We start from the raw sequence: 20,682 nt of genomic DNA, 5'->3' as shown, positions 1-20,682 counted from the left end.
TACATGGGGAATCTATGTTGGTTTGCATTTTCATGAAAGGAATAAATACATTTATGTTGACATTTACTTTGGTTTTTTACCGTCTGCTTTTGTCAATCAATCAATCAATCAATCAATCAATCTTTATTTGTATAGCGCCAAATCATAACCAATGGTATCTCAAGACACTTTACAGTAGAGCAGTCTTAAGGACGGACTCTTCATTTTATGGATACACACATATGCATATATACGTATATACACATACATATGTATCCCACACCCAACATGAATTCATCATGGCGGCAAGGAAAACCTTCTGTTAAGCAGCAGGAACCTTGTGTGGATCCCATTCCTATGATGAACAGCCATCCACATTATGCTGTGTTGGGTGTGTGCAGAGGAAAGGGTGGAGACAGAGTTGTTGAGACTCTGTAACTCCACACTGAGGATCCCACGGACCTGCAAGACAAAAGCCAGAAGGAGTACAGGAGCAAACACACAAGGGAAGAAGCAGACATAGATGGAGTGTTAGGGAGAGGAATGGGACCCTCTCCGGTCCCTCTCTAACCTAAATGACCGCTCTCTTAACGCCCTCTCCAACCTCTCTCCAACCGAGCATGCCAGACCCCCCCCCGGCAGTCTATGCCTATTGCATCTTAACTATGAGTTATGAGCTGGTTCCTAACTAAAAGCTTTACCAAAGAGGAATGTTTTGAGCCTAACCTTAAAGGTAGAGATGGTGTCTGCCCCCCGAACCGTGGTTGGTAGATGGTTCCAGAGAAGTGGGGCCTGATAACTGAAAGCTCTTCCTCCTATACTACTTTTAGAGACAAATGGAACAATGAGTAGTCCAGCATTTTGAGAGCGTAGTGTTCTGGGGGGATTGTATGGCACTACAAGCTCCTTGAGATAGACTGGTGCCTGTCCATTTAGGGCTTTATAAGTGAGAAGAAGAATCTTGAATTCTATTCTATATTTTATGGGAAGCCAATGCAGAGAGGCTAATACAGGAGTAATGTGATCTCTTCTCCTAGTTTTAGTCAGTACACGTGCTGCAGCATTTTGAACCAGCTGAAGTGTCTTAAGCGACTTGCTCGGGCAGCCTGCTAAAAGAGAATTACAATAATCCAGTCTAGAGGTAACAAAAGCATGGACTAGCTTTTCGGCGTCGCCCTGAGACAGGATAGATCTGATTTTAGCAATGTTACGGAGATGAAAGAAGGCAGTTCTTGAAGTTTGTTTTATGTGAGAGTTGAAGGATAAGTCCTGATCAAATAGAACCCCAAGGTTTCTAACAGTTGTGCTTTGTGCCAGAGTAATGCCATCTAGGGCAGTTAGGCTAGCATAGGTTTCTCTAAGGTGTCGTGGGCCCAGTACAATGACCTCAGTCTTGTCTGAGTTGCGAAGAAGAAAATTTTGGTCCATCCAGGCCCTAATGTCCTTTAGACAGGCCTGAAGTTTAGATAGCTGATTTGTCTCATCTGGCTTCATTGATACATACAGTTGGGTATCATCAGCATAGCAGTGAAAGTTAACAGAGTATTTTCTCATAACATTACCAAGGGGGAGCATATAGATACAGAAGAGGATTGGACCTAGCACAGAGCCCTGAGGAACCCCGTAGCTTACTTTAGTGTACACAGAAGACCTATTATTCACGTGTACAAACTGGTATCTATCAGATAGGTAGGACTTAAACCAGTTTAGGGCAGTCTCTGTGATTCCAAGTAGTTTCTCTAATCTTTCTAGTAGAATATAGTGATCTATAGTGTCAAAAGCTGCACTAAGATCTAATAAAACCAGCACTGAGAGTCGTCCTTCATCTGAAGCCCAGAGTAGATCATTAGTTACTTTAACTAAAGCAGTCTCTGTGCTGTGTTGAGCTCTAAAGCCTGACTGGAAGTCCTCGAACAGGCTGTTGTTTTGAAGAAATTCACAGAGCTGAGCTGCCACAACTTTCTCAAGAATCTTTGAAATAAAAGGAAGATTAGATATAGGCCTGTAGTTTGCTAGGTTTTTTGAGAAGGGGTTTGATTACAGCTACTTTAAAGGACTGTGGCACGTAGCCTATTGATAGGGATATATTTATTGTCTCCAACAAAGATGGGCAGACCAGGGGAACAACTTCTTTAAACAGCTTAGTTGGGATCGGATCTGAAAGGCAGGTCGATGGTTTGGAGGATGAAATAATAGAGTTAAGTTCCTGAAGTCCTATATGTGTGAAACAGTTTAGGTTAGGCCTATTTACATTTAATGGTACAGCAGGCCCAGGTGAAGGCAGGGAGTGGCTAATTTTATCTCTAATCTTGTGAATTTTATGGTTAAAAAATGTCATAAAGTCCTCACAGCTGAGGGCTAGAGGAATCATGGGCTCAATAGAGCTCTGACTTTGTGTTAGCCTGGCGACAGCGCTGAAAAGGTACCTCGGATTATTTTTATTTTCTTCAATTAGTGAGGAGTAGTATGTAGATCGACTATGTCGTAAGGCTGTCATGTATTTACTATGGCTTTCTTGCCAAAGTATTCGTGACTCCTCTGTTTATTGGAGCGCCACATTCTCTCTAATTTACGGGTTGTTTGTTTGAGTGTGTGAGTTTCAGAGCTAAACCACGGAGCTTTCCTCTGACGTTTAATAGTTTTTTCCCTCAATGGGGCAATTGAGTCCAAGGTGGATTTTAGTAGACTAGCAGAGCTATCGACAAGCAGATCCAGTTGAGAGGGGTTATAATTAATATCATTGTTATTTATTGGATGGTGCACTGAGTTTAAGGCAGCAGGAATGGCCTCTTTAAATTTAGCCACAGCACTGTTGGACAGATTTCTACTCCTAACTATTTTATTGCACAGTGCGAGATCCTCTAGGATAATGTTAAAAGATATTAAAAAGTGATCTGATAGCAGAGGATTTTCAGGGTAGACTTTTAGTTCATTAATATCAAGGCCATATGTTAGAACAAGATCAAGAGTATGATTTAAACGATGAGTAGCTTCATTAATAGTTTGAAAAAAGCCAACTGAGTCTATTAGGGACATAAAGGCTGAGCTCAGGCTATCACTATCTTTGTCCACATGGATATTAAAATCTCCTACTATCAGTATTTTATCAGAACTGAGGACTAAGTTTGATATAAACTCAGAGAATTCTGATAGAAATTCAGAATAAGGGCCTGGAGGACGGTAAATTATCACAAATAAGACTGGATGGCAGGTTTTTGATTCGGTATGAGATAAATTTAGAACCAGGCTTTCAAAGGAAGTGTAACTGGCCTTTGGTTTAGGATAGATTAGGAGAGAGGAATGATAAATAGCTGCTACACCACCTCCACGGCCTATGTCTCGTGGCATATGAGTATTTAAATGACTGGGAGGAGTGGCTTCATTTAAACTAACATATTCATCTTGATACAGCCATGTTTCAGTTAAACAGAATAAATCAAAGTTATTTTCTGAGATAAGGTCATTTACTAGTAGAGATTTGGATCTCAGTGATCTAATATTTAATAGAGCACATCTAATGGTTTTATGTTTTGGTGTTTCTAGATTTGAGATTTTAATTTTTTTCAGATTTTTATAATTGATAGCTCTTTTATTTGATTTTATGTTAAAATCATTGTGAAATTTGGGTCGGGGGACAGACACCGTCTCCATAAAATAATATTCATCACCATTACAACAGTTGTCATGGCGATGAACACAGCTATCATAATAGCAATGGGAGGGAAACTGTCCTAAGGCAAGCGCAGAGGGGTGTGGAGGACTCCACCTCTGTAACATGGTCTCATTCATGAGATGTCATAACAGTGACTGTGCCATGTTTTCTGATAGTAGAGATGCTCCCTCCAAAGTAGGATGGATTCCATCTCGTCCTATCAGGTTCGGTTTTCCCCAGAAGGATCTCCAATTATCAATGAAGCCCACCTCGTTTTCTGGACACCACCTCGATAGCCAGCGGTTAAATGATGACATGCGGCTATACATGTCATCACTGGTCAGATTTGGTAAGGGACCAGAGAAAATTACGGAGTCCGACATTGTTTTAGCATAAGCACAAACTGATTCAATGTTCACTTTGGTTGCTTCCGACTGACGACGTCGGGAGTCATTAGTGCCGACATGGAGGACTATCCTATCAAACTTACGGTTACTCTTTGCCAGCAACTTTAGATTTGATTCTATGTAGCCCGCTCTGGCCCCTGGGATGCACCTCACGATGCCCGCTGACTTCGCTAGCTTCACGTTTCTCACTATGGTGTCGCCAATTATCAGAGTTTGTTCCCCGGTGAGTGTGTTGTCCTCACGGAGGGGGGAGAACCTGTTTGAGACGTGAACATGGTGGTGTCCCGAGCAGCTTTTTGACCTTCGACTATGCTTACCACGGACAGTAACCCAGTCATTGCTGGCCGGGGGGAGGCTAAGCTAGAGCTAGCACGGTCCTGCTTGCTAGCTTCGGTTTTGGTATCAGGGGTGCGGTACCGCTTCTCCAGATTGTTGATCCTCGCCTCCATATCTAACAGTACGCTACACTTTATGCAACTACCATTGTCCCTAAAGGAGGACGAGGAGTAACTAAACATCTGACACACCGGGCAGGAGAGCGGAGGGGAGGAGAGAGAAGCCATAGGTGCTAAATTTAAGCTAAGCTAAGCTAAGGACAAAAGGAAGTTTAAAGGAGATTACACTGCCTATAAGAGGCAATAATGCTTTTTACTTAACCTTCGTACGTTTAACTGTACGGTAAAAAATTAAAACAAGTCTTTTCAAGGCTAAAATATCAATGACAACAAGTTTGATTAGAGTTAGCAGAACACAGTAGTAGAGCGCTGCAAGCAGCGGTGGAGCGTAAACAGGAAATGATCGATACGTCACCATGTCAGTACGTCAGCACGTCACCAGCCTGCGATGAGGAGTGAGCTCTGGAGCACAAAGTGTGACACACACACACACTTGTTTAATCGTGTTACTGTAACAAGTGAATTTACCATCAATAAAGATCTATTCTATTCTATTCTATTCTATTCTATTCTATTGTATTTCTTTAACCAGCTCAGAAAGATGAACAACAGAATGTTATTTCCAACATAAACATTGTGTTGTATCCTAGGCTCACTGAAACAGAGCGCCCCCTGTGGTCAAACATGAAACTCATGTGTCGTAAAGGAATGTCATGTTGTAGCTGCTGCTCTTACAGTTTGCCCCCTGGTGGTCAAATAAAGCCACTGCAGTTGATTTCATCACTTCCTCATATCTAAGATTAGTCCTTAGATTTTTTTAGACACATTAGCGTTGCAGCAACAATTGGTCAATGAATGTCCACTGGACATTTATGTTAATCATGTTACTATAGAAACGTAATAAAATCGTTGGAGTTTTTCTCTCATTTTGTGTGTTTTTGTCAAATGTCAGCACAGTTTTCCCATGCTTTAATCTAAATATTGCAGTCATTTTTAATCACAAATTGTTGAAAAATAAAACTTTCTTTTACTTCACATATTTTTATAGGGCAGAATAATGTTTTGTGTGTCTTTATTTTCATTTTATGTGTTTTTACATCTGATTTTGTGCGTTTTTTGTTTGTCGTTTTTTGTTTTTGTCATTTGTTTTTTGGATATTGTCTGTAACGTTCATTATTTTACGTATATTTATGGGCAGAATTATGTTAAAATTACTTGTTTTCCCACCTTAGGGGCCTTATTTGGCCCCTGAACTAAAATGAGTTTGACACCCCTGCCATAGAGGGTAGTCACTATTATATTTTTTCATCAAAATACACCAATATTTTGACTAAAATGTCAATCAAAAACAATACTTCAGACCAAATACTTTAGTTTTCAGCAGAAAAATAATGGATGTTGGGGATGTGGCAGACGTCTACATAATTGGAATTATGATAACGGGTATTCTGCTGATTGGAGCTGGCAGTTTTCTTATTTATCGCAAAGTTTGAATAACGTTGGCAGCTGTTTTTGGAAGGCTGCCCATCATGACTGATGAATTGTGCAGGTCTCTTAATTAGTGCTGTCAACAGATTAAAAATATTATGCGATTAGTTAATTATACTCTGTGATTAATTAATCTAACTAGTACAGTGCCTGTCGGAAGTATGTATTCATATACTGAGAGGAGCTTAAGTAGAGTTGTTAATTATGGTCAAATTAAGTATGTGTTTGAAGGTTGGTTGTACAAAGAGGTGTACATACTCTGTACTCTGTGTTATAAAGGGGTTTATGTGTGGGTGCAAAGTAAAATAGTGTGTGTGATTTCCCTGGATTAATTCTATGGGACATGCACATAAAATTAATGTTTGTTTTTTTTACTCATTTTTATTATTTTTTTGTTTGGTGTATTTTTCTGTAATGTATGTTTTTTTGAGTCATTATGTGTATTTTTGTATATTTCTGTTGTCTTTTTGTATAATTACTATTTTTGTTGCCATTGTAGTGTGATTCTGGAGTCATTTTGTAGATTTTTGTGTCTTTCTTGCTATAATTTTGTGCATTTCTATTGTCATTTTGTGTACTTCCTGTATAAATATTGTGTAGTTTTTTTTTTTTATGTCATTTGTGCATTTTTTTGTATAATTATAGTTTTTTTTGTTTGTTTCATCTGTAGTGTGATTCTGGAGTCATTTTGTATCTTTTTTTTTTAGTGTAGTTTTTTGCATTTCTGTTGCACCCCCTCACACTCTGAGGTCAAAAGATGAATAGGTTTCACTTGCCATGCCATCCAGAAGTGAAATAACATTAAAATAAACATTTGGAAATGACCAAATTACTCCAAAATAACAGATGCACTAACTCTGGGTATTTAAAAGCCGTTGACAAAGTTTCAGGTCGAACACGCACCACGTCGGGGAGATATTCGCTCCACACGCACACACACAGACCTTTTTTGCTTTTATAGACTGTTTTTTTGGCTCTTCTATGTACTAAGGAGTTTTTTTTACTAATTCCACACTGTGCCCTCTCACTAAAAGAGCGAGAGGGCACAGTTTGGGACCTGCCTTTTTCCCCTCTTCTTACCCCCTTTTTTTTCATTTTTCATCTAAGACATACCTGCCTTGCTGCCTTGCGACCCACAGTACTTCCACTCCTGTACTCCCATGTTATATGTTCTTGTATTTTCATGTTTTCTTGGACAGGATGATGTGTATTAAAGCATTTAACGTGTAATATTAAAGGTTTATAGTCCTTTTCAATAAAGAATTGATCTCAGCAAGATGCTTATGTGAAACCTTAGATTAGGCAAGAGGCCCTTTTCAAGCAGTAACTCCCAAGAGTAATCTCACAAGAATTTGCGGGTGTTATAATAAAGATGGGATGCAGACTTTCTGTCTGCATGGACCCTCTTCAGTATAAATTGTGAGGCACCCTATTTTGACATTAACGGGAGGTGTAAGTGTTTTGGGGAATAACAATATTAACTCAGTTGTTAGTGATAATTCAGAGACATGGAAAACCTTGAATGATTCCAGATGTTTTACTTGTTTTTCCCAAATCTGTGTATTACTGAGCTGTTTTCTTATATGGTGATGAGCTAATGTTAAAGGTGGGAGGACATACCTCTGAAACATATATACCATTACAGCCTCTGACCAGCTCAGAGTTTTGCAAAGATCCGGCCAGCATGCTCTCAACAGGTTTCATTTATGTTCCTTGTTCAGGACATTGATTGTATTTAATAAACTGCATATTATTTAGAAGTCATTGGTCCAAAGACTTTTTCCGACATTACCTTTTTTGTCATCACCATCCACACCACAAGAAACACCAGGATGTTACTGAAACTGAATTTCCCCTCTGGGATGAATAAAGTATTCAGAATCTGATTCTGAAATCTATACATTAAATAAAATAGGATGCTTGTTTTTGTTTAGCCTGCATTCTCCTCTATTAGCTGTACCTTTTCAGTCATTCTTAATTCATTTACTTGACTTTACTTCTTGTTTTCATTCATGTTTTAACTCTTGTCTTTGTATTACCCAAGTATTCCTGCTCATGTCTCCACCTCCCAGTGATGTCAGTGTGTTTGGGTTGTGAGTGATTAGATTAGCTCCCTCGTGTTTCCACTCAGGTGTGGCTCATTCTCAATTACGCCTCCCTCACTGATTAACCATTACAAATTATAATCAAGACTTGTGTGTGTGGGGGGGGGGGGGACTTGGAGGAAGGCTTAAATACGGTAAGGAAACCATACAACTCTGACCCAGAAAGAAAATTAATAATAGTTTTGCCATCAAAAGCCTGGTCTCAGTGTTGTTTTTGTAGTTTTATAGAAGGAAACCAATGTTGAGGTGTCACTAAAGCAAAAAAAAAAAAAAAAAAATGCTTCCAAGACACTAATAGATTTTTTCAGAAAAAAAAAAAAAATTGTGTGAAACTTGCCTCTATTCAACTGCTGATTACAGAAGAACAAACAATTATTTTTTTCTGATTAATTAGAAACTTTAATCTTTCAGAATCTAGTGTCAAAATTCAGATTGTCATCGTAGAAAATATTCTGTGGGTCTTTAAAAATCAGTCAAAATGCTCTAAAACGGCTGGCACTGAATGAGTTAAAAAGCAAAAGTATCAACAGTCACCAAATTAAGTTTATGTTGCGACGCAGTATAGCTGCAAAGCAAACAAATCAAACACATAATTCAAATAAATAGAGATATATTGAAAGTGACAGTAACCAGTTCCTCTGTTATCCATACTGGGAAATAGAATGAGGTATAATTTTAGCCTGCTGAATGTTTTTCCCAGCTCATATTATTCAAAACTAAATTTGCGTGTCTCTTATCAATAGTCATTATACACGTGCACACATACGGACGCATTCATGTGTAGATAACTTACAATTGCTAGAGTGATCTTTTAGAAAGCGTAGCTCGGGTTTGTGGGTGCAGAAGTTAACATGAACTGTTATGCTAACCAAAACTAGCATCTGCTAAATAATAATGATGTTAGCTAGCTCCCCATTATATTAATGTCTCCACTTACCGATCTTTTTTAGGTTTCAGGTGCCGAACAAAGTTTGGCGTTGTGTGGTCTTTGCCAGTTATTTTGGAACAGCATGCTGTGCATACGGCTACTCTTGTTTTATTCATCTTGTGTGTGCGTGTGTGTGTGTGCCCCCCACCTCCACTATGCACCTGTGAAGAGGGAAATCTTCTACTCTTCCACTCCCTCACAGTCACCAAAACATGGTACCCTTTGATTTTTAACTGCCTGTTATTTTTGACTTTTAAAAAAAAGTATCAAATTCGGTACCCATCAATTCTCATATGATCGGATCGCTGATCGGCCAAAAAATAAAGCCTAGTTGGAAGTCAAGTCTTCCTGAGTCAATAGGTTCAAGTCCGAGTGAAGTCACGAGTCATTTGTTTTCAAGTCTAAGTTGAGTTGGAAGTCCTTTATGATTTTGTTGAGTCTAAAGTCATCACATTTTAGAATCAAGTCCAAGTAAAGTAGGTGGAGTCCACACCTCTGCCCTAAATGTAGAGAAACAAGTTCTGTCAGACTGTGTCATGGTTGTGTGTTATGTTGTTTATGTCTGATCTATGATTCTTAGTTTTGGTGTTCTGATTATTTTAATGAATATGTTTCTATTTGTTGTTCATATCAGAATCAGAATCAACTTTATTGACCAAGAGTGTATGAATACACGCGAGGAATTTGTTTTGGTGACCTGTGCTCTCTCAGATAGTGTAACATTAAATAATAACAATCAACTAGAATAAAGAAAAATAAATAAAAAAAAGAAGTATAAACATAAATATAAGAGTAGTTAGACTAATTTTGGATACGTAGAACTTTCACCTTCTCCACCAGCTCCAGGATAGCTTTCTACTGCAATATGGCAGCAGATGTTTCCTCCTTCAAAATATCCAACAACCTCCTGATGTCGTCTCCCTCCTCAGCTGACTGTGCATACTTGGGCCTCATGCTACAGCACACTTCTGTTTGCTCAGTGCTTTTTCCAGCCCAGAGCTGCAGTTCTGTTCTAAGGTGACCAAAAGTCCTCTTTTCACATCCTGTCTTTCTAACATTGCATGTTGCAAACACTAGAATGTCATGAACACAGCCTGACTCACTGTAGAGATGTAACACATATAAAATCTATGAAATGTAGTTACTGATTTCTATGTCCACTATAGTATCTGTGTGTTGTGTTTAAATAGATTTCCATAGATGCTCATTACCCACAACATTAGTATTGGGGACCTGGGTCAACCATTCTGACCCAATGGAACATGAGATGAGTAGTGAGGGATTTCAAACACAGTATGCTGCGTCCCACTTGTTCTAGGAAGTCATGGTTCTGAGTTCCAAGTAGGAAATTTTGACTGGAACTCCCCATGAGTTTTTTATCAAGCTGTTTCTGTCACGCCCTCCACCTCTGCTGCCACATAAGGTCAGTATTTCCCTGTCTTCCTTTATCCCCCTCTTCTCTGTTTTCCTCCAGGTGGGCGTGCAGAGTTGATTCCAGAAGCTGCTGGGCTGGTACGAGGTGATCATCTGATTAACTTCACCTGTGTGGAGAGTGTCCTGATCTGCTTCCATTCACTTCACTCTCTATATTTACCTGGCCTGTGACCACCATTTGAGGCTGGACCGTAGTACTTTCTCAGTCACTTTCTAAGCGTTTTGTGTGTTTCTGTTCTGATTTCTGATGCTAAAGGCTAATCCCAGTCATTCTCCTCTGTTTCAGTTCTGTGACCGCCCCTGTTCAGCTCCTCCTGCAATTTCCCCGACCAGCTTCCTCCAGCCTCCGACATCTCGTCTTGCCTCCTGGAATATTCTAAGTTCCCCTCTTGAGAATCTCCGCCGCCAACCCAAACAGATCACCATCCCAGCTTCCACCACACACCTCTACAGCCTGTTCTCCACTCTGCTCCTGTCCTCCTGCTCTGGACTAAGTTAAGCCTCCCTGCTCTTTCAGCCTTAGTTTAGTCTAGGTTTTCCCCATTGGTTCTTGAGTTTGAGTCAGTGTTAGTAATTATCAGTTCTGTCCAGCAGTGGTAGATTTTTGTGAGTATCCTGTTTTTTTTTTCTTCCTCCTTTCAGGACATTTCTTATTTTAAAAATAAATCTTTTAAATCTATTTCCTGAGCCTCAGACCTGCGCCCCATAACAGTTTAATCCAATAAGTAACTTTTAGTGATGTTTATCAGCCAATCACAGACATGTACCACATGTGTGGACTCCTAAGCCCGCCCACAGGCTGCTTCCACACCAGCGAGGAATGCAATGAAATCAATGAAGTTAGTGCTCAAGCCTTTTTAAGTAACATTATGAGTGACTAGTTACCATCAGCTCAGCCGCCCACTCCCCATCATGTCCTCCCGTAGCCCCCCCTTCACACCAGCATGACTAGTAACAACTTGTTAATGGGTGAATGTAGAAAGAAGCTTATTTTAACTGGACCATCCAGTTTTCTGGAAGCCCACCCTCAATCAAAATCCTGGTGGTGCTACTGACGCTCATGCTGGAAGGATATTTCCAAAGGAAAGGAGATGATAAAGTAAACCTGAGGCTGATAGTGTTTGTTTCCTCATTGCTGTTCCAACCTAGAAACACCAAACTGGTCAAACAGCATTGATGGTTCATGACTTATTTAATAATAGATGATCTGATGAGTCAGTGTGAGAAGAGGACAGAGTGTGAGAGCAGAGCAGTCAGAGACTCCAGTCTGTGTTTGTGAGGAGAAAAGCTTGAAGACTCTTCAACTTTTGTTTGTCAGCTCTGGACTCAAAGAGAGGTGAGTGTAGCTGCTAACATTCATCATCATCATCTAGTGTTGTAGTAGTCCAGACCAGTGTTGGTCTTGAGACTGTTACGGCTAAATTTGCGGTTGACCTCATTTGGAGACATGATTTATTGCTCTGGTTGAATGATGGAGTCCAGTCGGAGCATTGATGATTTTATAAAAAAGATTTATTATAAGCTAAGTAAAAAAAGGACAAAGATGGAACAAAAAGAAGTGACCGTCCGGCCGGAGGTCCGAAGGCAGAGCCGCTCCCTCTAACAGTTTCAGCTTAAGGTTTTATACAGATAAGAAAAGGTCCCTGAAAGACAGAAAGGGAGGGAGTCAGACAATCACACACAAGCAGGAGAGAAAGGCGGAGCTAAACATGTCCGCAACTTGTTGGTTGTAAATTTGTTTTCACGAACCACAAATAATACATTTGTAAAAACACTGTGGCTCCGAAATGACGACACAGGCACGGCGTCTCAAAGACAGGCGCTTTACTTGGGTGAATGAACGCCCGTCTTTGAGAAGCCATACCTGTGTCGTCATTTCGGAGCCACAGTGAAAACTCGTGGCCGCCTGTCACTTCGGAGGTTCTTGGGCAGATAGTAGTGTTGTGTTCAAGACCGCACTATCCGAGACCAAGACTTGCCCGAGACCAGAATGCACCGAGACCAAGACAAGACCAAGACTTTCAGGAGCCGAGACCAAGAGCATAAACATTTTTTTTTCAATTTAAAAAAATATATAAATAAATACAATTATGACAAGGTTCAACAGTTAAATAACATTCTCTCATTTATTTTAAATACATTTGACGGACAAAAAAGGTGCCTGCAAAAAATTAACTAAAATATTAAAACTACTACTGATAAGTTCACAATTATTCTACATATTTGAAAACAAGATTTTTATGTCCGCTGAATGTACAGCAAGTGTTTAAAAGCATTTCTGCCACAAAATAATGATTCTTGATTCTGATTCTTTGAGTTGTTCAGGTTTAACAGGTCACAGATTTCACAAGATCATTTTTTAGTTTGAAAAAGCCTTTAAACAGGTTATTTTTATTAATTCACTTAGTTGATATAGTTTAATTTGGTTGCTGTAATGTAACTAGGATATTCAATTAACAAAGGTTTCCAACTGTAACTGTAAAAGTGAAACTTTCTGAAATAAAACTACAAACAAGTTGTCATCAGTGTAAAAAACATAGAGCTACAGGTAGATGTGAAACTAAATAAAACAAACAAACCCTGGAACAGTCATGTGACAAATCAATCAATAGTTCTTGTTGAGAATTATTATTATTCTGGATACAGTGGAAACAGAAACTATAAAAATAATAATTATATTGTGAACCTGTTTATATTGTGGGGAACATATTATATACATAAATGTAATTGGAATCTAAAGACACAAAAAAAAACACCACTTTAAAAAGAAAATAGACTAATATAAGACCTCTTTACAGTTATTTAAGTCATTCTGCACTTGTGCAACTCTGTGGCGATGACGCGCTGGTGACGACATAAACCAAGATGGCGGCGGCCCGGACTACAGCTGACATTATGTAATAAAGCCTTAAAAGACATGGATATAATGAAAAGAGTGGATGGACAGAGGCATAAACATGCAGACTTTCAAACGGACACACACAGACTTATTAAACACACACAGACTTATTAAACACACACGGACTTATTAAACACACACAGACTTATTAAACACACACGGACTTATTAAACACACACGGACTTATTAAACACACACGGACTTATTAAACACACACGGACCTCAGTAAACACGGTAAACGGAACAAGCTTCACCGCTCGGCTGGCACTAGGACCCAGAAGCAGAGTAAGTGCGTCCCCCGTACTTCACAGGCTGTAATATCATCAGTTTATCATTTTACCTGTTATTAGAGCTACTGTCTTTACCAGGGAGATAATATTTATTACTGGTGATTGTTTTCTGGAGTTTTTCTGGGATTTATACCGGTGATTAGTTCATATCTCCCTTGCGCTCCGGGGTCCAAACTGACACCATAGCCACACACGTATGAATGTGTCACACACGTCACTCAGTCACATTAAGGAAGGTTGTGGTCATTATACAGGGTGGATTAAATAATGAATAAAGGATTGTTTTATCCCGTTCTTCTCCGTGTTATTATCACAATATAAAAAGTTTAAAAATAGCAGGAATTAGTGCTGGTCTCCAACGGTCTTGACGGAAAATCCCGAGTCCGGGCAGCCCGTGTCCGAGACAAGACCAAGACCTTTAAAATTTGGTCTCGAGACCAAGACCGGTCTTGACCACCACAAGGCAAGGCAAGGCAAATTTATTTATATAGCGCATTTCATACTCAAGGCAACTCAATGTGCTTTACATGATAAAACAACACTAGCAGATAGTCTTAACAGTTTTGTGCATTCATGTGAAGCTGGCCTCGCTGCTGCAGGTTGCTCGGTCAAAGTCTCTTGCATTTCCGGGTGAATGCAGGTCTCACAGCCTCTTATACTAAACTGAAACCTTGCGATAATAAGGGTGTATCACAAAATAAATAAAATTTCCCTTCATAGCTAAATAAATGCATTTTATTTAGAAAATACAACATATTGTTACAGTATAAACTATAATAATTTTCAACAAAAAATATTCAGCCTTTTGAAACAAAAATTATTAATGTCGTTAAGTGCAAAGTCATTTCAACGACACTTACAAACACAACAGAGGAAACACTCTGTGGTGTGTAGGTGACCAGCTATGTTATTTCTTGGCAGAAAAACTTTTAAACACTTGGTGTACATTCAGCTGACATGAAAATATTGTTTTCAAATATGTAGAATAATTGTGAATTTATCAGTAGCAGTTGCACCTTTTTTGTCCGTCAAATATATTAAAAAGAAACTAAAGCTTGAGAGAGAATGTTATTTAACTGTCGAACCTTGTCATAATTTTATTTATAAACATTTTTTAATTAAAAAAATGTTTATGGTCTTTGTCTTGGTTATTTTAAAGAAAACAAGATTGTACATTAAAATAAAGAGTGCAAAGAATGTAATTTATGGTTTTGAAAAGTTCCAGTGTCAATATGAGAGAACCGTAGAACTAATTTGAACCTTAAACATTCAAACTATTGCACTTTTACATTCAGCTGCTGAGGCACAGCAGACTGTCCACATTACTACAGGAGGACTGAATCAGTGCTAAATACTAGAAGTGATCCCAGTGAGATGGACTCAGAAACATTAGTAAAGGAACGCTCCACAACAATGAGAGTGTCCTGTTAATGTGCTGCTTGTCTCTGTCCCTCAGTGTGTGGACATGTCTGCTGCTTGCAGTGGGACGTCTGAAGATCACTTCCTGTGCTCCATCTGTCTGGAGGTGTTCACTGATCCAGTCACCACATCATGTGGACACAACTTCTGTGAACCATGCATCAGCACACACTGGGACACCAGTACCACCAGCAGGTGTCCCGTGTGTAATCAGGTCTTCAGCACTAAACTTCAGCTGAAGGTCAACATTTTGCTCTCTGAGATGGTTTCTCAGTTCAGATGTGAATCTGAGCCGAAAGCAGCAGCACCAGGAGAAGTTCCCTGTGACATCTGCACTGGAACCAAAGTGAAGGCCCTGAAGTCCTGCCTGGACTGTGTGATCTCCTACTGTGAGACTCACCTGGAGCCTCATCTGACAGCATCACGCCTGAGAAGACATCAGCTGGTGGAGCCTGTGGAGAACCTGGAAACCAGAATGTGTCCAAAACACAGTGAATCTTTGAAGCTGTTCTGTCAGAGTGATCAGAGATGTGTCTGCTGGATGTGTTCTGTTTTGGAGCACAAGAGTCACCAGTTAGTTCTTCTGAGAGAAGAGTGTAAAGAAAAGAAGGTGGAGCTGGAGAAGACAGATGCTGACCTTCAGCAGATGATCCAGAAGAGACGAGAGAAGCTGGAGGAGGTCAGAGAGTCAGTGAGGATCAGGAAGGATGCTGCAGACAGAGGGAAAGCTGAAGGTGTGGAGATGTTCACTGCTCTGATGGAGCTTGTTCAGAGAGGCCTGAAGGAGCTGATGGAGACGATGGAGGAGAAACAGGAAGCAGAAGAGAAAGAGGCTGAAGGTTTGATCAAAGAGCTGGAGGAGGAAATATCTGAGCTGATGAAAAGAAGCTCTGAGGTGGAGCAGCTCTCCCGCTCTGAAGACCACCTCCACCTCCTCCAACACTTCTGCTCCCTGAAAGCTCCTCCAGCCACCAAGGACTGGACAGAGGTCATGGTCCATCCATCATCATATGAGGAGACTGTGCTGAGAGCTGTGGCTCAGCTGGAGGACACACTCAGTGACAAGATGAAGATGATGAAGATGAAGATGATGAAGATGATGCAGCAGTTTGCAGTAGATGTGACTCTTGATCCTCTTACAGCTCATCCTGACCTCGTCCTGTCTGATGATGGAAAACAAGTTTATTGCAGTGATGAGAAGAAGAAACTTCCAGACAACAAAGAGAGATTTTCTAAATGTGTTAATGTTTTAGGGAAACAGAGTTTCAGTTCAGGCAGATTTTATTTTGAGGTTCAGGTTAAAGGAAAAACTAAGTGGGATTTAGGAGTGGTTAAAGAATCTATCAACAGGAAGGAAAGGATCACTCTGACTCCTAAGAATGGTTACTGGATTGTGGTACTCAGAGATGGAAATGTGTATAAAGCATGTGAAGATCATCCAGTCATTCTACATCTGAAGTGTGTTCCTGAGAAGGTGGGTGTGTTTGTGGACTATGAGGAGGGTGTGGTCTCCTTTTATGATGTAGATGCTGCAGCTCTGATTTACTCCTTCAATCACTGCTGCTTCACTCACAAACTACATCCATTCTTTAGTCCCTGTTTTAACTATGATGGTAAAAACTCATCACCTCTGATCATCTGTCCTGTCAATCAAAGTGAATGATCAGTGTCATGATGAAGTCTCACCAACAATAGATTCAATGGTTCTCTGCAACCATTCACTTCTCCAGGTTGGTTACACACTCCATCCAACCTAACATGTATGTTTCTCAACAGTGGGAGGAAACATTTTATTAAAGAAGCTTCACATTTGGTGTTTGGATTGTGATGAAATATGTTTGAAAAAGTGATTTTTTTATTTAAATACCACAAACTTGTTCAATTGTACAAACATGTAAGTTGTTTAATGATTAGTTTAAAGGTGTTAGTGGATGGTAAAATAGGAACATGATTATTTTATATGAAATGTAATGAAAACAAAACAATTGCAGAAATGTATAAAAATAAAGTGTTTTTTAAGTCACTGCTACTCTTACTTATTATCTTAACCTTTAATTAAAGTAAAACTGTGAAGTTTTGGTGTTTAAGATATTGACATTTATTCAACCATCCTTTTACAACACATAAAATAATAATTAGTAATTAGATAAATACTCAGTGTAATTATCATTTAATAAAAAGCAAATCTAAAAGAATAACTAATTTTAATAAAATAACTACATTTTTCACATTGTGCCTCAGATCATTTACACATTTTTACCTTCTTTACTTCATTTACTTCAAGCTGTTGGAGATGCAGCTGAAACCCATTTAATTCATTTTTCATTTGTACATTTATGTCTGACTTACACTTTTTATATTTTTCCACTGTTATTTTGTATTTGTTTCATTTGGACTGTGATATTATTTGATGTACATGGGGAATCTATGTTGGTTTGCATTTTCATGAAAGGAATAAATACATTTATGTTGACATTTACTTTGGTTTTTTACCGTCTGCTCTTGTTTAATCGTGTTACTGTAACAAGTGAATTTACCATCAATAAAGATCTATTCTATTCTATTCTATTGTATTTCTTTAACCAGCTCAGAAAGATGAACAACAGAATGTTATTTCCAACATAAACATTGTGTTGTATCCTAGGCTCACTGAAACAGAGCGCCCCCTGTGGTCAAACATGAAACTTATGTGTCGTAAAGGAATGTCATGTTGTAGCTGCTGCTCTTACAGTTTGCCCCCTGGTGGTCAAATAAAGCCTTTGTAGTTGATTTCATCACTTTGTTACCTTTCAGCTTCCCGAAGTCCGAACCGTAGTTAGGAGCAAGCCGATACCTTCGGGCTCGTAGCAGGTAACCCACGTCCAGTGATCCGGGTTTGCACGTTGAGTAAAACACACAGCGAGGCGGTCTGTCTTCGACAGGAACTCGGGCTTTTATTATTATTGCAAACACTGCGTTTTGTAAATACAAAGGCACTGTATCTGTCTCTCTGTATCTGCTCGGCTGCTCTCATACCTCACTCCCAGAATGCACCGCTCTCTCGCGTCACAGCTACATGCATTTCCCCGCATTCACCACCTGGGGAGGAATTGCAACAACTTCCTCATATCTAAGATTAGTCCTTAGATTTTTTAGACACATTAGCGTTGCAGCAACAATTGGTCAATGAATGTCCACTGGACATTTATGTTAATCATGTTACTATAGAAACGTAATAGAATCGTTGGAGTTTTTTTCTCATTTTGTGTGTTTTTGTCAAATGTCAGCACAGTTTTCCCACGCTTTTATCTAAATATTGCAGTCATTTTAATCACAAATTGTTGAAAAATAAATCTTTATTTTTTTTCCCAAAATTTTGTAATTTTATTAAATCTATTCCACATATTTTTCCCAAATTGAAATAGTCGTGTGTTCCTAGAATACTTCTTTATCCTAGTCAGCAACCTATTACCCTAAGGTAATCCTCTATTTTATTCCTAACCTTATGCCATTGTTCTAGCCCTAAGACCTCTAATGCAGAGAACTCGAATCATGTGCAGTGTATGTGAGATGCTCACCAGAAGGATGATGAAGACTCAGGAGATCTTCAGGTAAGTTGAAACAGAAGTGGTTTTTTATTGAACATATAAAAATATGCTCAAGGCCTTCCTGACGTCTGACGCAGCAGACGTCTCACAGAGGAAAGACCCCGAGCCCGAGAAATCTCCAAACATTTATACTGTGTAATGACCTAGATAAACAGTTGATTGACGGCTTCTTTACTTCTTCCACGAATCTTCCAGCAGGTATTTTAGCGCTCACGGCTCGTCTGGCAGGTGTTTTAGCGCTCACGGCTCGTCTGGCAGGTGCATCACTGGTGTGGCTCCCCTCAACCTCTTATCTTATCTTCTCTGACCCACTTTAGCGATCACAACTCTTCTAGCCTGGCTGTGGCCGCTCTTAACCTCTTATCTTATCTTCTTGCAGGTGTATATCATACCCAGTACATCATTTCAATTTTTATCCATTACTAGTGCAAAAACACATCTACTACTTATACTGAGCTACAAAGAAAATAATAAAATTCTTTAATAAACCTGTGTGTGTTTGAAGCATGGTTATATGATTTATTGCAGCTTGTTAACATGAGTATACCGGGGGACCCCATTATGCATTACACCCCTCTTTGAAATTATGTAGCATCATTTCAACACATTACAGGTAAAACACAAAGAATAAATGTAAAAATAATAAGAAAAGAGAGAGGCGACGGTGAGAATCAAATACAGCCATAAAGGATGTAAAATTACATCTCATTACCATTACCGAAATTTTGCAGACAGACATAGTGGCGAGGGCACTGCTTCTTAGCTGGGGGAGGAGTCCCCGATCCAAGGCTGTTACGCTTAGCCGGAGGACGAAGCTGAGTTTCTTTGCCTGTGGAAGTAACCTCAGATGACTGACATGCCCCACCAGCGAACTCCTCCACCAGAATGGCATCCAAATCATCTAAACCATCACCAACGCCCACCACAGGAGAAGGCACACCACTCTCACCACCTGACTCCCCCAAGGGGGCACACCAGTCGAAATCATCCATTTCTGGAGGCTGGCCATTCAGATACAACTCCTCGATGGCTTCAGCTATTTCGGTGTCGGTGAGATCACGCAACTCCTGCAGTGGCGGCGTGGCGGCGTCAAAATTCCACACATCATTGGTATCACCCCAAACCTCCTCCACCTTCAAACCACCTACAGCCGTGTCACTCCCCCCCTCACCATCAACAGCTACCTCAACCCCCGTGTCCGTTTCACTATCACCACAACACTCTCTATGTGGTGACAACACATTGCCAATTGCAGCCATCCAACTAGGACCAGGCCGTATTTCATCCTCACCCTCCTCCTCAGAAGGATAAGCAGATGCGAGGCTTTCCTCCTTACTGCTTTCCTCCACCTTAACATCTCCACTGTCCTCACTTTCCCCCATCATCATAGTCGGTGGGTAGTGGGCCTCTAAAGCCCCCTCCCAGATGGATTCTTCCAAAGGAGACACCCAGGATTTTCCCGGGGCATAAGGCTTGACTCCACCTGAACCTGGCAACACGCATCCCTGTCTTCCTCTACCACTGTCTCTCCTGAAATCAGTTAAGAACCTGTCACCAATATCCACTATCTCGCCCAACCTTCCTACCAGGCCAACTGCTTCGTCATTGGCTCCAAGCCAATATTCCTGTGTCCCCAAATGGAGTCCTCCCTGCATCGCTACCCTAGCGCCGGATACAATGTTGGCAAGGAAAGGTTCAACATTTCTAGACCCAAACGGGTAGTTTCCTAGTGGCAAGTGAAATCTCAGGGATTCTTCGCCATCCAGCCGGACGGCATCCTGCATCACATCCATCTTCCCTAACATAGCATTAACAGCCATATCCCCTCGATCACTGTTCCTCACCCTTGCCAGCAGAATAGTGCCGTCATACGAGACCGGTTGCGAGCACCATCTAGCGGAGCCTCTGAGGCCCCACCAAACCGACTCATCCAAGTTATGGTTTCCGGTGCTTCCTCCCAGACGGTATGCACTCCTCCTGTCCCCCCAGTGGAACGGAGGACCAGGAAACAGCAAATACAGTCTCTCTCCATAAAGCCAAAAAGGCATCTCACCATCGAGTGGATCGATGAGGAAATCTAATTGCTCAACACCCATCCG

At 40.2% G+C, this 20,682-nt stretch overlaps 1 protein-coding gene across 10 annotated transcripts in view; it reads left to right on the top strand.

Annotated features, from left to right (window-relative positions):
- LOC114480312 (E3 ubiquitin-protein ligase TRIM21-like) overlaps nucleotides 1-17,559 on the top strand; it is a 51,908-nt gene extending 34,349 nt beyond the window's left edge. For 8 of the 10 annotated variants that reach the window (XM_028474339.1, XM_028474335.1, XM_028474330.1 and 5 more), the window contains exon 6: nucleotides 15,739-17,559. In XM_028474339.1, the coding sequence (XP_028330140.1) occupies nucleotides 15,739-16,659 (921 nt within the window). In that variant the 3' untranslated portion in view covers nucleotides 16,660-17,559. Of the gene's footprint in view, nucleotides 1-11,354; nucleotides 11,725-15,033 lie in introns of those variants that run through there. The other 2 variants (XM_028474340.1, XM_028474332.1) reach the window with 2 other exon arrangements.
- The last annotated feature ends 3,123 nt before the right edge of the window (nucleotides 17,560-20,682 follow it).

The sequence above is a fragment of the Gouania willdenowi genome, chromosome 18 (assembly GCF_900634775.1).
Source record: "Gouania willdenowi chromosome 18, fGouWil2.1, whole genome shotgun sequence".
NCBI lineage: Eukaryota > Metazoa > Chordata > Actinopteri > Blenniiformes > Gobiesocidae > Gouania > Gouania willdenowi.
Note: the sequence above shows the minus strand (reverse complement) of the source record. Positions and strands in the feature narration are given on the sequence as shown.